The 13681-nt window shown below is 41.8% G+C and overlaps 2 protein-coding genes across 7 annotated transcripts in view; one reads left to right on the top strand and one right to left on the bottom strand.

Moving 5' to 3' along the window:
- The window catches only part of DIABLO (diablo IAP-binding mitochondrial protein), a 236982-nt gene that overhangs the window by 76556 nt on the left and 146745 nt on the right, over nt 1-13681 (bottom strand). The gene's annotated exons all lie outside the window — the stretch shown is intronic.
- The window catches only part of BCL7A (BAF chromatin remodeling complex subunit BCL7A), a 33441-nt gene that overhangs the window by 11079 nt on the left and 8681 nt on the right, over nt 1-13681 (top strand). For 4 of the 6 annotated variants that reach the window (XM_032800564.2, XM_075060116.1, XM_075060117.1 and 1 more), the window contains 5 exons: nt 2096-2144; nt 3922-4003; nt 4818-4838; nt 9866-9962; nt 13165-13332. In XM_032800564.2, the coding sequence (XP_032656455.1) occupies nt 2134-2144; nt 3922-4003; nt 4818-4838; nt 9866-9962; nt 13165-13332 (379 nt within the window). In that variant the 5' untranslated portion in view covers nt 2096-2133. The remainder of the gene's footprint in view (nt 1-2095; nt 2145-3921; nt 4004-4817; nt 4839-9865; nt 9963-13164; nt 13333-13681) is intronic. The other 2 variants (XM_032800566.2, XM_075060119.1) reach the window with 1 other exon arrangement.

Raw genomic sequence — 13681 nt, 5'->3', positions numbered from 1 at the left:
TGTGTTGCATTTTTATATGCAATTTGACACTTGGTTTACTTTGAGGGCCTTGGGGTTTATGTGTATAATTTTTGCATAGAAAGTCTTGGCTATTTAAAACTAGACCTTGAGTGATTATGTAGCTTAAGTTCTAGGGTACTGGTGTTTCTAAGGCTGTGTCTACACTAGAGAGCTTACAGTGGCACAGCTGTTCCGATGCAGCTGGGTTGCTGTAAGATCTCTCTTGTAGCCATTCTGTGCTGACAGGAAGGAGCTCCTATTGGCATAATTAACACACCACCCCAAAATGAGTGGCAGTAGCTGTGTCCTTGGGAGAAGCTCTCCCGCCGACGTAGCGCTGTGCACACTACTGCTTATGCCAGGGCAGCTTATGTCGCTCCGGGGCATAGAATATTCACACCCCTGAGCGACATGTTTTGCCGACATAAGTGGTATGTAGACATAGCCTGAGACATAAGCATTAAATACCAGTATTTATTTTAAATTCTAAATACTTACATAGCTGTTGCTGTCTTCAAAATATTGTGCAAACCTTTAAGGATGACTATCAACCTAAAACAGAATAATTTAGACCAAAATGTGATGCCCTTTCGTGATCCAATTGTAAAACCAGAAAAATTGGTAAGGACAGTTGGGGGCAATTGGAAGTTAGGTTTTGTTTTTGTTTGTTTGTTTTTTTAACAAACTAACTTTCAAGGTGAGTGTGGGGAAACTGAGCAAGAGAGAATTGACTTGACCAAGGTGTCAAAGCAGAGCAGATACCACTCAGAAGTTCCTTGCTTCCAGTCCCATGCTTAGTCAACTATTAGACCAGAGGTGGGCAAACTTTTTGGTCCGAGGGCCACATTGGGGTTGTGAAACTGTGTAGAGGGCTGGGTAGAGAAGGCTGTGCCTCCCCAAACGGCCTGGCCCTTGCTCCCCATCTGTCCCGTCCCACTTCCCTCCCCCCTCAGAACTCTCAACCCATCCAGCTCCTCCCTGCTCCTTGTCCCTGACCATCCCCTCCCAAGACCCGCATCTCTAACTGCCCCTCCGGGATCCCACCCCCTATCCAATCCCCCCAGTCCCTGTCCCCTGACCATCCCCCCACAGATCCTCTGTCCCCTGACTGCCCCCCTGAACTCCCTCCCCCACCCCCCGCTCTCTTACTATGCCGCTCAGAGCAGCAGGAGCTCGCAGCCGCGCTGCCCAGTAGGAGCAGCGGACCAGAGAGCTGGCGGCGTGGCGATCTGAGGCTGCAGGGGAGGGGCGACAGCAGGGGAGGGGCCGGGGGCTAGCCTCCCCAGCTGGGAGCTCAGGGGCCGGGCAGGATGATCCCGTGGGTCATAGTTTGCCCACCTCTGTACTAGACCATGATACAGTTCATAATTCATACAGCATCTAGCTGTTCCAGATGCTGTTGGAAACACAAATGAGTATCTTATGTTAATTCTATCTAATTAAAAGAAATGCTTTAATTGGCAGATCAGAGTGATTTTCTTTGCACAGTAAATAACATTGAGGACATCAGAATACAGTTTGGAATTTTTGAAATGGGAATATGATAAATATTGTGGATAAAAACATTGTAGGAAGTACTTGTAGTTTAAGCATTCATCTGTACTTACTTATAAATTATGAAGCTGAACTCTCCTGCCCATTCTCTAGATTTTAAAAGGTATCTGTTAGTGTTTGAAACCAGTAAAATTTATTTACTTGTTACAAAGTTTACATTAGCAGCTTAACTAAGAGTTTGTTAAAGAATCTTGTCTTCTACATTCTTACTAGTACTCATGCTCTCTAAAGCTCCAGTATTGCAGTCGCATTTGTAAAGTGAAGTACGTCAGTGAGTAGTCCCATTAAGTTCAGTGTTACTGCTCATATGCATAAGTGTTTGCAGAATTGGGGCTTTGGTGTACTTCCATCAAAATTATTATTCATGTTGTGGTGTTTCTGTTCATTACTGTTCATTTAAATCAGAAAAAATCCTTTTGGTTGGAGGTTATCAAAGGTTAAAAATACTGCTTAGGAAGCTTAATAGAATTGAAATGTCGGGGCTAATTTTTATACTAGAAGGAAAAAGTTACTAATATAGGTTTCCTCCTGTGTTCTACAGTCTGTCCAGTGAAGATGCTGCTTTGAGGCTGCTTTGAGATGCTAACCAGGTACCTTGAACTTTTGGTTTTCCAGTGCAGCATCTCTAAGTAATATTTTGATGTAGGACAAGACTAAAAAAACCTTGATACTAAAATCCATTCTTGTTTCCATAACTTCAAAGGCTTTCTTAACTAGAGATGAGTTTAGTTTGTCTTGTATTCTTAAAACAAACAAACCCTGTATCATGAGAATCTCTTTACAGGTTTGTTCTCCTTAGGATTTGCATGCTCTTATCTCCACTGCCATTTTTATCATTTTTAGGAACAGAATTCAAACTGAATTCCAGTTAAATTGGTTTCTGACATGCTTTGGCCATTTGGTGTGAATGAATGGGTAGCGCTAAGCCACATTTTACAAAATTGTAATCTAAAAACTGAAGCGGGAAACCATTTAATCTGAATTGGAGTTTAAGTGCTGTTTTTAAATATAAATTTCAAACAAATGTCAATGTAGACAAAGCCAAAATTTGTTACCAAAGTGCCATAAATAGTTCCTTTTCTAAGCAGGAAAGAGGATCCCTTCAGGCAGATGAGGAACGAGGTTGAGATTGACAATAGCCAAAAAGGGAAAAGATGGGAGGGTGGTGGTGGCACTTCTAGAATGTGACTGCTGCTGATTCTGCAAGCCTTTCTTAAAAACCTTGGAGGAGATGTTATCACAAATGCACAGGAGTGACAAAGCTTTTCCCATCCTGCCAAGAACATGTGTTTTACAATGTATTAAATAATAGATTTGGAATCCAGCTGTAGTGTTGTGGGTTTTTTAAAAAGCAAAAAACAAAAAATAACCCACACCCAAAAGCCATAAATGTTTTGAAATCATACCAAATTAATTTTAGTTGTTCCTCAGTAATCAGGGACATTAGTGTGTTTTGCTAGGTTTTTAATTGATCTGTTTGCAGAATTTTATTTTGAATCCGTGAACCAGCAGTGATGATCTGTGACCTGAAAACTGATTACCAGAGACTAGATGAAATTTTTATGGCATTGTGGGCCTTCCTTTAATGTTCTTGTGTAATGATTGTTCTTAGGGAGTCAGTCTCTCAGTTGTTCTCGGCATCCTTGTCATCTCCCCACTCTGTGTGTCTTCATAGCCCAATGTTGCAGTGGCACCCTCCGGACAGATTCCCTGTGCGACTCATCAGTGTCACTTCATGGTTGGCTGGCTGACAGAGGTCTTCATAGAGTGCTGTAGGCTATGCTCTCCCTCTTCCACAGTATGCCGAACCCCAGCTGGTCCAGGGAGCCAGGGTCCAAGAATCAGATTCTAGCCTTCTGCATGGCAGCACATATCGCTACCAATAGGCCAGCCTTAATTTCAAAGTTATTTGACATAGGCATTGAGTGAACAGTACAAGTGCTACCAGAAAGTTGTCATAAAATTTAAATGGTCAGACAGCATTTAGATTTCCAGTATCACTAAATTTAACTATACAGCAACCAAAATACCATGTGTCTGAAAACTTCTGCTTTATACAAAGTTAAATAAAATTGAAACCATTGTAGTTGTGGTTTTGGTTGGCTAGAATTCTGCTTAACCATATCTCTAACCCAGGACTCGTTACTGCTACTGCAGTCACTCAGCTAAGCCAGTAGTTATTTGCAGGCTATAATTGGTTGTTTTTTAAATGCAGGTAATTGTATATACATACTTAACAGTACTAAAGATGGTATAACAGATCATCTTAACTGTATGATAGCCCATTTAGATCCTTGACAACATAGTAGGTCATTTTGTGAATATGAAGTTTTTAATGTTAACTTCTCCTGCATTGTAATTTTATAGGGAGAAGAAATGGGTGACAGTTGGCGACACATCCCTCAGAATTTACAAATGGGTACCAGTAACAGAGCCCAAAGTTGATGATGTAAGTATTTCTGGACACCCTACAGATAGATATCTTAGAAGTTTTGGAACTGCAGACCAGTATTTAGTCAAGGTCGTAAGGGAACGTACTGTCTGTCCTCAGATCTCAAAGTTAATATTGGGTTGGGCCTTAGTACTTAAATAGAAGACTTCCAAGGGAAAGTGAGGTTGCTGCAGAAACTATTGTTGGTGATTCACTAGGGTAGCACTTTTTCCCCCAAGTCTCATTCCAATATGAGACTTTTAAAGAGGTGCTGTAAATTTGAAAGCGAGTCAGTTTTTTAAAATAGTTATAGATTCTGCATCCCCACTTTGCAATTTAATCATATTTTCCTAATTGCAAAAAAAAAAAGATTTTCTCACCTTTTTCTTTTTGAAAGATCCATACAACCATCAGAGGAAAGTAACTTGTACAGCTAACTGTGCACAGTATGTATACTGTATTCTTTCTGTGCATCGTTAAACAGTTGCCATATCTCACAATAGAGACACCTTTATTTCAGTGTCTTATAAAGACATTGTGAGTGTGTGTAGTTTATAAAGTGTTTTAGAATTCTTTGGTATAAAAGTGCTATGGAAATGTGAGGTATTATTGTATTGGTTAAGACACTCAAGCCAAGCATTATAGAATGTTCTCTGCTGTTGTAATGACTATTTTCTCCTGATAGGTAAGCATTGCACATGCAGCATATTGATGTTCTTACTGTGCAGTGCACTGTGAATTCACACTGTTTTTTTGCTATGATAGACACATGGCATAAAACAGCATTTATAATGAAAATAAAAATTAATAGCACTTATCTTTTCATCCGTAGATCTCAAAGTTCTTTACAAAGGTAAGTATGCATTATTACTCCCATTTTACAGGTGGATAAATTTGTGCAGAGAGAAATTGTGCTTTACCCAAGGTCTCACGCTATGTCAGTGACAGAGCAGGGAAATATAACTTGGATCTTCTGAATTCCAGTCTGGTAACCAGTCCACTGGACCATGTTGCCACTGTTTTAAATCTATAGCAGAAGTGTGAAATAAGTCACAGGTTGGTGAAACTAATAGTTTAGTGGTATTAAACCTGTGGTCTGCAGAGACCCCTGGGGGACCACAGACTATGTCTAAGGGGTCCGCGAAAGGTGGTTGTTACCATCGTCGTTTTCAGCGTGGACTGTGGATCCCCAAGAGTCCGCGCACTGCCTAAGATTTTCAAAAGGGTCTGCACCTCAATTTGAAATTTTGCAAATGAAAAAAGGTTGAAAACTACTGATCTAGTAAAATGTCCAAAATGGTGGCTCTTAAAAAAGACTGAAGCCTGGATTCACACTACTCAAAAGCCAATTTCCAGGGCTCGCTCTGTCTTCTGATTGAGGTTATATTAAACTGAACCTGCTTCTTTACATGACTTCAGTCGTCTTGCAGAATCTGCTCTTTAAGGTGCAAGACATGCCACATCTACCCTGTTTAAAGAAGTCTCCAATCCACCAATCTGCCGTTTTCAGTTCAAGACACCCTGTTTGGACAGTTCCTTTAAAGCATTGGTTCTCAACCTATTTATTATTGTGGGCCACAGGTTCAGAACCACAGTCTGCCATCCCCAGAACACTATGCCCAGTGCCTCCCATCCAGAGACCCTCCACAGAGTGGAGCCTTGGACGGGGGCTGGATGGCCACGGGGCAGAAGGGATCTCAGACCTTGCTGTACAGGGCCGGGCAGCAGCCCTGACCTTGGACCCAGCTGTGTGGCAGGGCAGCCGGGTGGCAGCCCGGACCCTGACCCCACGTGGCAGCTGGCAGCCCAGACGCCGACCCCAGATGGCAGCCCCTGGATTCTGGACCCTTTGCAGGGCTGGCTGGCAGCCCCAGACCCCCACAACATGAGGCCGGCCCTTGTCGTGCTGGGTGGCCAGGTAGCTGGGAACCTGGACCCTGTGGTCTGGTGGCCTTTAGCACACAGCTGGGCCGCAGCTCTGTGCTAATTAGGCCGCAGCTTTAAAGCAGTGGTTCTCAAAGCTGGTCTGCCACTTGTTCAGGGAAAGCCTTTGGTGGGTCAGGTGAGTTTGTTTACCTACCGTATCCGCAGGTTCGGCCGATCGCAGCTCGCACTGGCACGGTTTGCCACTCCAGGCCAATGGGAGCTGCGGGAAGGGCGGCCAGCACATCCCTTGGTCTGCGCTGCTTTCTGCAGCCCCCATTGGCCTGGAGCAGCAAACCACGGCCAGTGGTAGCCGCGATCAGCCGAACCTGCAGACGCGGCCGGTAAACAAACTGGCCCGGGCCGCCAGTGGCTTTCCCTGAACAAGCGGCAGACCGGCTTTGAGAATCACTGTTTTAAAGAACCTCTGTCACCACTAGATTGCAAGAAGAAGCTGCAAACATAGCCAATGCCTATCCAACAGTCCAGCCCCCTGATTTTGACCTTACAAGCCGTCTGCGGCAAAGCTTAATTGCTTCAGATGTAGAGGGATCAAGTGTGCCGCACATGTCTATAAGCGAGGCCTTTGTGACTTTCCGCTTTGCTACTGTGGCCAATTAGAAGAGGTAGTTGATATATTTGGAGGCTGCATCCATTGTTGGAGCTACATGATTCCCTCATGGACTTGCACAACACCTTCCCTCAGCTGTTGAATGGTTGAGAGATTTAAATTAACATGCCTGACTTCAATGTCTATGTAAATGTAATCGCAATAAAAAAGTTGTGCTAAAGACTTCACTAGCTGACATGCTGCAAAGATTTGCAGACAGTCTCTTGTATTTAAAAGTTTATTCAAAGCTGAGCAGCTTGTGTGTGAAATAAGCTCTTGTCAGTTAGGATGCCTATTTTTTCACAGAAGTGTTCTGCATAAAAACTTTTTATCTCGTTGATAAGTGTTGGCACTAATTGGATTACTTGTTATACAGAGAAAATGATTGCTGTTATAATATATGCTTTGTTAAATATATTTGAGTTGTGGGGGTTACAATTTTTAGGGTTTTTCCAGGCAAACTTTCCTGCATCTAAGCCTGCATCCAGCAGAATACTTCTGACATTTTTTTTTAAAATGTCCTTCATAGTACATTAGTACTGAGTTCATAGACATATTCTGTGTGAGCATATCATCTCTGCATAGGCGGATCCTCATTACAGTCAGTGAGGCTCTGTATTTGTCTGAGAGTCCTTTCACATGTAACCAGTTAGAATATTTGGACCATAATTTGGCATATTGGGCAAATAATCCTTGATTTTTGAGTCTAAAACTAATTGACAGAGGCCCTTTGAAACTAGGTCATTCTAACCTTCACATGCTGTTGCAGTCTTGTTTAAGATGAAAGGGTCTCTGCCTTGTGGCACATGAGATCCCTGAACAGAAAAGAGCTATACATTTTGAGAGAACCTAAAGGAGGGAGGGCAAAATCTGGTTTTTTAATTTGGGCACAAGGATTATTCTCCATCTGCTGTTGGCCTACATGCACAGAAGCAGATTAAGATACCCTCCTAGTGCTCATTAGAATGGTAGGATGGGGTCTTACTAGTGTGCCCTGCAATGCTCCATGGCCCCAGAGGAAGTTGTATGCCATTTTAGGGGGCATGGTTAGTATCTCCTCCCCATCAATGCACATGATGCTCGTAGGTCCACCTGAGCTGTTTTGGTGGGATAGTTTAGGAGCTGTTCACTCAACTGCTACCCTTTTGCTCCCTCTGAAAAGAAACATAGTCCTTCTGGGAAGTGTGGCCTCCTTGATCCAGAGCTGTTAGATTTGTCAATAACTTTCCAAAATATGTATATGTAAGTGTTTGTTTGTATTTATGATGTATATTTTAATAGGGGGAAAAAAACCTTGTTCCAAGGATGGAGAAAAGTGCCCCAGTATCTGTCTTGTTGAAATTCTTCTGCAGCTTTAGACCATACTTGATTGTCTTCTTGTTTCTGTCCCTCACTGGAGAGTGTTGCCTGATCATAATGGGTTGGTTACTGAGCTTCTCCCTCCCTGGAGTCTGGCTTTTCATTCTCCTCTCTTTCAGCAGGAACTGGGTATTCCAAGAGCAGCGCAGCTGGCACTTTCTCCTAGGAGACCAATTACATCATCTCCTAATTGAAAATGCTGTATCCCTTTCTCGACATGGATTCATGTGGATGCAAACATCTCTTTTGTTGCTTTAACTCTTGTTGCTCCTGCTATTACACAGGACATGGAGCAGGGGTGTGTGCATGCAGGACTGTCTTGCTGCTGCTGGGATTTCTCTTACTCTCATAATACCTCCTGCTCCACCTTTTAGATTTAATGCAGAAACTACATTGTATATGGAGAAGGGAGAAGCTTCAGCAGCCTGGGTCAGTGGGAGAGAGGGAGGCAGGCAAACAGCCATCCTTTCCATGTGAAAATTCTCAGTCCGCCACCATTATCATCATGCACACATTCAAAAATGCATGCGAAAAGTGAAGATGCTGTGTCCTAGGTGACTAGATGGTAACCTGGAGCAGACTGTTGCTTCAAAATGCAGCCCTCCCAGAAGATAATTACCCCTACTCCATTCTCTCTCCAGAACCACTTCATACTCTTTAAAATACTTGGCACTTGCAGCCTGCCAGTCTTTCATCTAGCGATCTCAAGGTGCTTTACCAGTAATGTTTGTCACTTCACTGTGAGGTAGATCACTGTTATCCCTATTTTCCAGAATAGGATACTGAGGTACAAAGCAGGGAATTGATTTACCCAAGGCTCCAGAATGGCACAGTCAAAAATCATGTAAAGAATTCCCAAATCCCAGCCCTTACTCTAATGACGTTGCCTCCACTTTTGGCAAGAATTCTCTTGATCTTGTCTTTCCTTTTCCAGTTGCCTTTGTCGCTCTGGGGAATGGGGAAAAACAGCAATAAAAATACTTTATTTTAATGCACCCAAAAACACCTTAATGGTGCATAATAAATTAAACTATACACCTATTGGAATGGCCTGTTGGTGTATTATATACCTTCAAGCCTCCCGATATACCAGCTGTGGGGGAAAAGTCATCCACAGTCTTAGCCCTAGGCAAAACGGATGGTAGGTTGAAAATAAAATGAGTTTTTCATTGTGTTCTGAAGGCCAGCAGAGCTCTGGCGAACATCCAGGGGGAACAAAGTACGTGTTCAAAGACTTCTCTTTAGTAAATTTCTACTCCTCTCTCTAAAGAGAGCTGCCCCCAAGCATAACGTATAGATGGGCTTCGGCTACAGAGTAGTATGACTGCACTTGGGAAAGGTGCAAAACTGCTAGGGCCTGTGCTATTGGTTAAAGCACTGCAGTAAGCTGTGGTAACATTTCTGTTATAAAGAGAAAGGTGTGGTATTTTGGTCTGTCCACAGAGCTGGCAACCAGCAACTCCCCAGTTCTCATCCTGATTCTTATGCAGCTCCTTCATTTTACCTTGGATAAGTCACTGGAGCATTCTGCCTCAATTTTTCCAGCTGCAAAATTGGGTGATGATAATGAGCTACCTCACAAGGGTGCTGTTATGTTGTGCAGTGGTTTTGAAGATGAAAAGCAAAGGTCTCCTGATCTGTGACTGGGGCTCCTAAGCACTGCAGTATACAAATAATAATAATAATGTGTATAAATAGTAAACATTAGCAGAACTTCTGATAATGGTTGCTCTTTTTTTTTCCTTCCGTGGGTCATAAAGAATAAACTGTGTAAGTGTTTCTCAGAGATTCTTATGATGACTGCCTCATCAGTGTTCTTGGTAATTCTTGACTTGGCCGTATTTCCCACATGAAAATTATAAGCATGATATGCTTACAGGACTAATGTACTGAGCTGAAAGAGAGAGTTTTACACTAACACATGGATGTTGGTTTCCTGGCTAACTATTTGGTAACTTTAATTTTTGGGGGGTGTTTTTGTTTTTCAGAAAAACAAAAATAAGAAAAAAAGCAAAGATGAAAAATGTGGCTCTGAAGTGACCACTCCAGAGAATAGCTCTTCTCCAGGGATGATGGACATGCATGGTGAGTGGGACATGGCCAGCCCAAGCTACTCCGTGCACTGTTATAAAGGAAGTAACCAATGGACTAGATTCCTATTGGAATCAACAGAAGTTGCTGTTGTGTACATGAGGGCAGAATTTGGCCAAGTGAGAATAAAGAAAAAGTGGTGCATGGCACTAGATCAGTGTGTGGTGTAAGTCATTAATGTCAATGGTAGTAAATGCAGTTTTCACTCAGGCTGCATGTAAAAGAAAATCCCTGTGTCTGGTGTGAGGGGAGCTAAGATGCTGAAATAAAATGTGAAAAGGACAAAACAAAAATAAACCCAGTTTCCAAGGTGCTGTTTCGCTTATCTCAGTGAAGTAGTAGCCTTGTGCAGCTTACAGACACAGCTTGCTTTGGCAGTGGAAAGCTAGTGAGTTCTTCTGTATGTATTTGCTAGCTCAGACTAGCTGCATATGTCTTCACAGTGTGTCTGTCCTTGAAGTGCACAGGTAACTGCTTAATAAAATACCCTGTTTTGCATTTAAAATATGATAAAATTTGTCTTGAAACCGCTTTTTCAAATTTAGCAAAGCAGAGACTGTCCATTGAAGTATGTCTTAATAGATAGTGTGAAATGTTAGTAATTTTTAATAACCTATGTAGGGAAGAAACATGCTCGTTTAAATACACACCTGTTTTTCCTCCCCAAAACTCCAAAGGAGCTGAAAGAATTTTGCTTAAAAAAAATTGAGGAGAGACTAAACACACAACTTCATTCCCAAAGTAGATATTTCAGGAAGTCATCAGAATATGAAACCAGAGAGCTACAATGGAATCTCTTTTGCAACTTCAGCTATGATTGTCTGAACTATATAAGTATTGTAATAAATTGTCGGGAGGAGTGCTGTGATGCCTAATTTAGGATTTTAAGGCATTTTGGAGAGTTTTGGATGGACGGCTATAGAAATGCAAAGCATTAAGGAAGTGGCTATGAGACTGGGCTGTTCATAGACTCAAGGACTGGAAGGGACCTCGAGAGGTCATCGAGTCCAGTCCCCTGCCCTCATGGCAGGACCAAATACTGTCTAGACCATCCCTGATAGACATTTATCTAACCTGGTCTTAAATATCTCCAGAGATGGAGGTTCCACAACCTCCCTAGGCAATTTATTCCAGTGTTTAACTACCCTGACAGTTAGGAACTTTTTCCTAATGTCCAACCTAAATCTCCCTTGCTGCAGTTTAAGCCCATTGCTTCTTGTTCTATCATTAGAGGCTAAGGTGAACAAGTTTTCTCCCTCCTCCTGATGACACCCTTTTAGATACCTGAAAACTGCTATCATGTCCCCTCTCAGTCTTCTCTTTTCCAAACTAAATAAACCCAATTCTTTCAGCCTTCCTTCATAGGTCATGTTCTCAAGACCTTTAATCATTCTTGTTGCTCTTCTTGGATAGCTTGAATGTTGTGTACAATACCATATAAAACAGAATTCCTAATTTTGAGTTGTGACAGACAAAAATAACACAGGAGACTTTCTTGACAGGTAATTGAATCGTCAGCAAGATTTTTAAATTCATGAGAACTTTTGCTAAGAATCCTCCTGGAAAATGAAAGTTCCTTTGTGTTATAATTGGTATGATGAAATAAGCACATTGGGCTAATGTTATGAAGAATGGAGAATCTTTATTTTCAGATCGTCTGCTTCGCTCACTTTTGCCAGGTTTACACTTGTTTAACACTATTGACTTTAATGGAGTTACTCCTGATTTACACCAGTGCAAGTTAAGAATTGGGGCAAAATTATTCTTTCAGTACCAAGAGAAAAACACTACTCTCCTGTAGTATTTGCCACTGGGAAGACTTTTTCTTGATAAAATAAACCAAACCAGAAAATGAAATGTTCAGTTCCCAGACTAAATGGTGACAGATTAACAAAAGCAAGGTGTATTGTTGTGTGTTACCGTGGTTTCTATCAAAACGGCATCTGTACGGCTCAGCCATGTTGAAATTCCTTAATTTATGGATGTCTAGGTGGCAGCAATGGCCAAAGCCACTTCCCCATCTGAATTTGAGTAGAAAGGTTTGACCTTTTGAAGATGCAGAATTTTAGCTTCAGCAATTTGCACCTTTGTCACCCATCTACACAGACTTCTAATGTGACTTTGTCTTGGACAAGTCATTTAATCTTTGTCTCTCCTTTCCCCATTTGTAAAATGGGGATAATACTTCTTCCTTGCCTTTTTTCCATCTTGTCTATTTGGATTGTAAGCTCGTTGAGACAGGGACTGTCCTCAATTTTGTGTGGTAACTGTCTGAGTTGGGACCTGATCTCAGTTTGGGCCTTTAGGCCCCACATCAAAACAAATAATAAAAATAAGTGTTCTCTATGGGAATACACCAGAAGGCCCCATGAAAACTTTACCTGTTACAGAAGGATACTGTGTGCTTGATTAGCAGGTTGATTTATGGGGATTATGTTACAGCTGTGCTCCATGATCTGTACTGGTTGGCTGTCAGTTTCTGGTTGCAATTCAGCTGTTGGTTTGTATCTATAAAGTTGTTTGTGGGTGCTGCTTTCGTTGCATGATACCTCCACAGATAATATTAGATGAGGCACTCAAGCAGGTAGCCTCTGGTTTCCCCAGGAACTAGGTGCAGGCAGTGCATTCCTGCTGTGAGAGGCTCCTGATATTAGGATTTGCTTCTCCCTTTGACTTGAGGTGGCCCAGGTTTGTAGACCTTCAGGATGCTCTGGAAGACTGACCTGTTATTTTGAGTAGAGGGAGGGGCATGAAGGAGCATATAAGTCTGCAGGGTAAGTATTAATAGTCTCGTTGGGTACTGATGCTCTTGATGGAAGAACTGAATAAAATATACAATTCTGGCTTCCAATAAGAGATGTATCTAAATCCAAGAATTTTGTGCTATTATTGTTTAGAGCCCTCGGTCACCGTATTTGAAGAAATATACACTATAGTTAAGCAGCACTGTGTACAAAATAGGGCATCAGAGAATGTCTGTTGAGTGGAGGGGACTTAAGTATAAAGAGTCCTACTTACCTGTGAACCTAAGCAGTCCTCTCTTACCCAAAATTCCCACTGAAGTCACTGGGATGGCAAGTCATGCAGGATCACATCCAATATTAACTATGCAATGAGCCATAAAAATATATAACTTCAAGAAGAGCCAAAATGTTCTGTGTCATTCACTTTTCATCAAGGTAGAATTTTTTTCCAGATGACAATAGCAACCAGAGTTCAATAGCTGACGCTTCTCCAATAAAACAGGAGAACAGTAGCAACTCAAGTCCAGCACCTGAGCAGAACTCAGCAACACAAGCAGATGGCACTGAAGTAAAGTCTGATGAAACTCAAGCAGATGCAAAGGAGCAGCCTGGTTCAGAAGGTAATACATATAGATATATCTTGTGCCTGCAGCTTTTCTAATAGGAAGCACTAGTTTTAACGAATACTTAAGTTCAACATTCTTGATAAGAAAGAAACTCAAATAATAAAAGTGGAAGAGAGTGACTGGCATGTGATACTAAACACAGCCATCCATTCTTCCAAAACAACAAATACACCTCATAAAACAATCACAAATAAAAAATGATGAGTTGCCACAGTCCACATGTTATTAGCTATTTACCTTCTCCATAATTGTGTCTAGTTGGCTTAAGTCTTCTAAACTTCATTGCTGTGTAAATAAGAGCAAAGTCCTCGGTATGTAAGTATTTTATGTATGTATTTAAAAT

The sequence above is a fragment of the Chelonoidis abingdonii genome, chromosome 22, assembly GCF_003597395.2.
Source record: "Chelonoidis abingdonii isolate Lonesome George chromosome 22, CheloAbing_2.0, whole genome shotgun sequence".
In the NCBI taxonomy this organism is placed as follows: Eukaryota; Metazoa; Chordata; order Testudines; family Testudinidae; genus Chelonoidis; species Chelonoidis abingdonii.
Note: the sequence above shows the minus strand (reverse complement) of the source record. Positions and strands in the feature narration are given on the sequence as shown.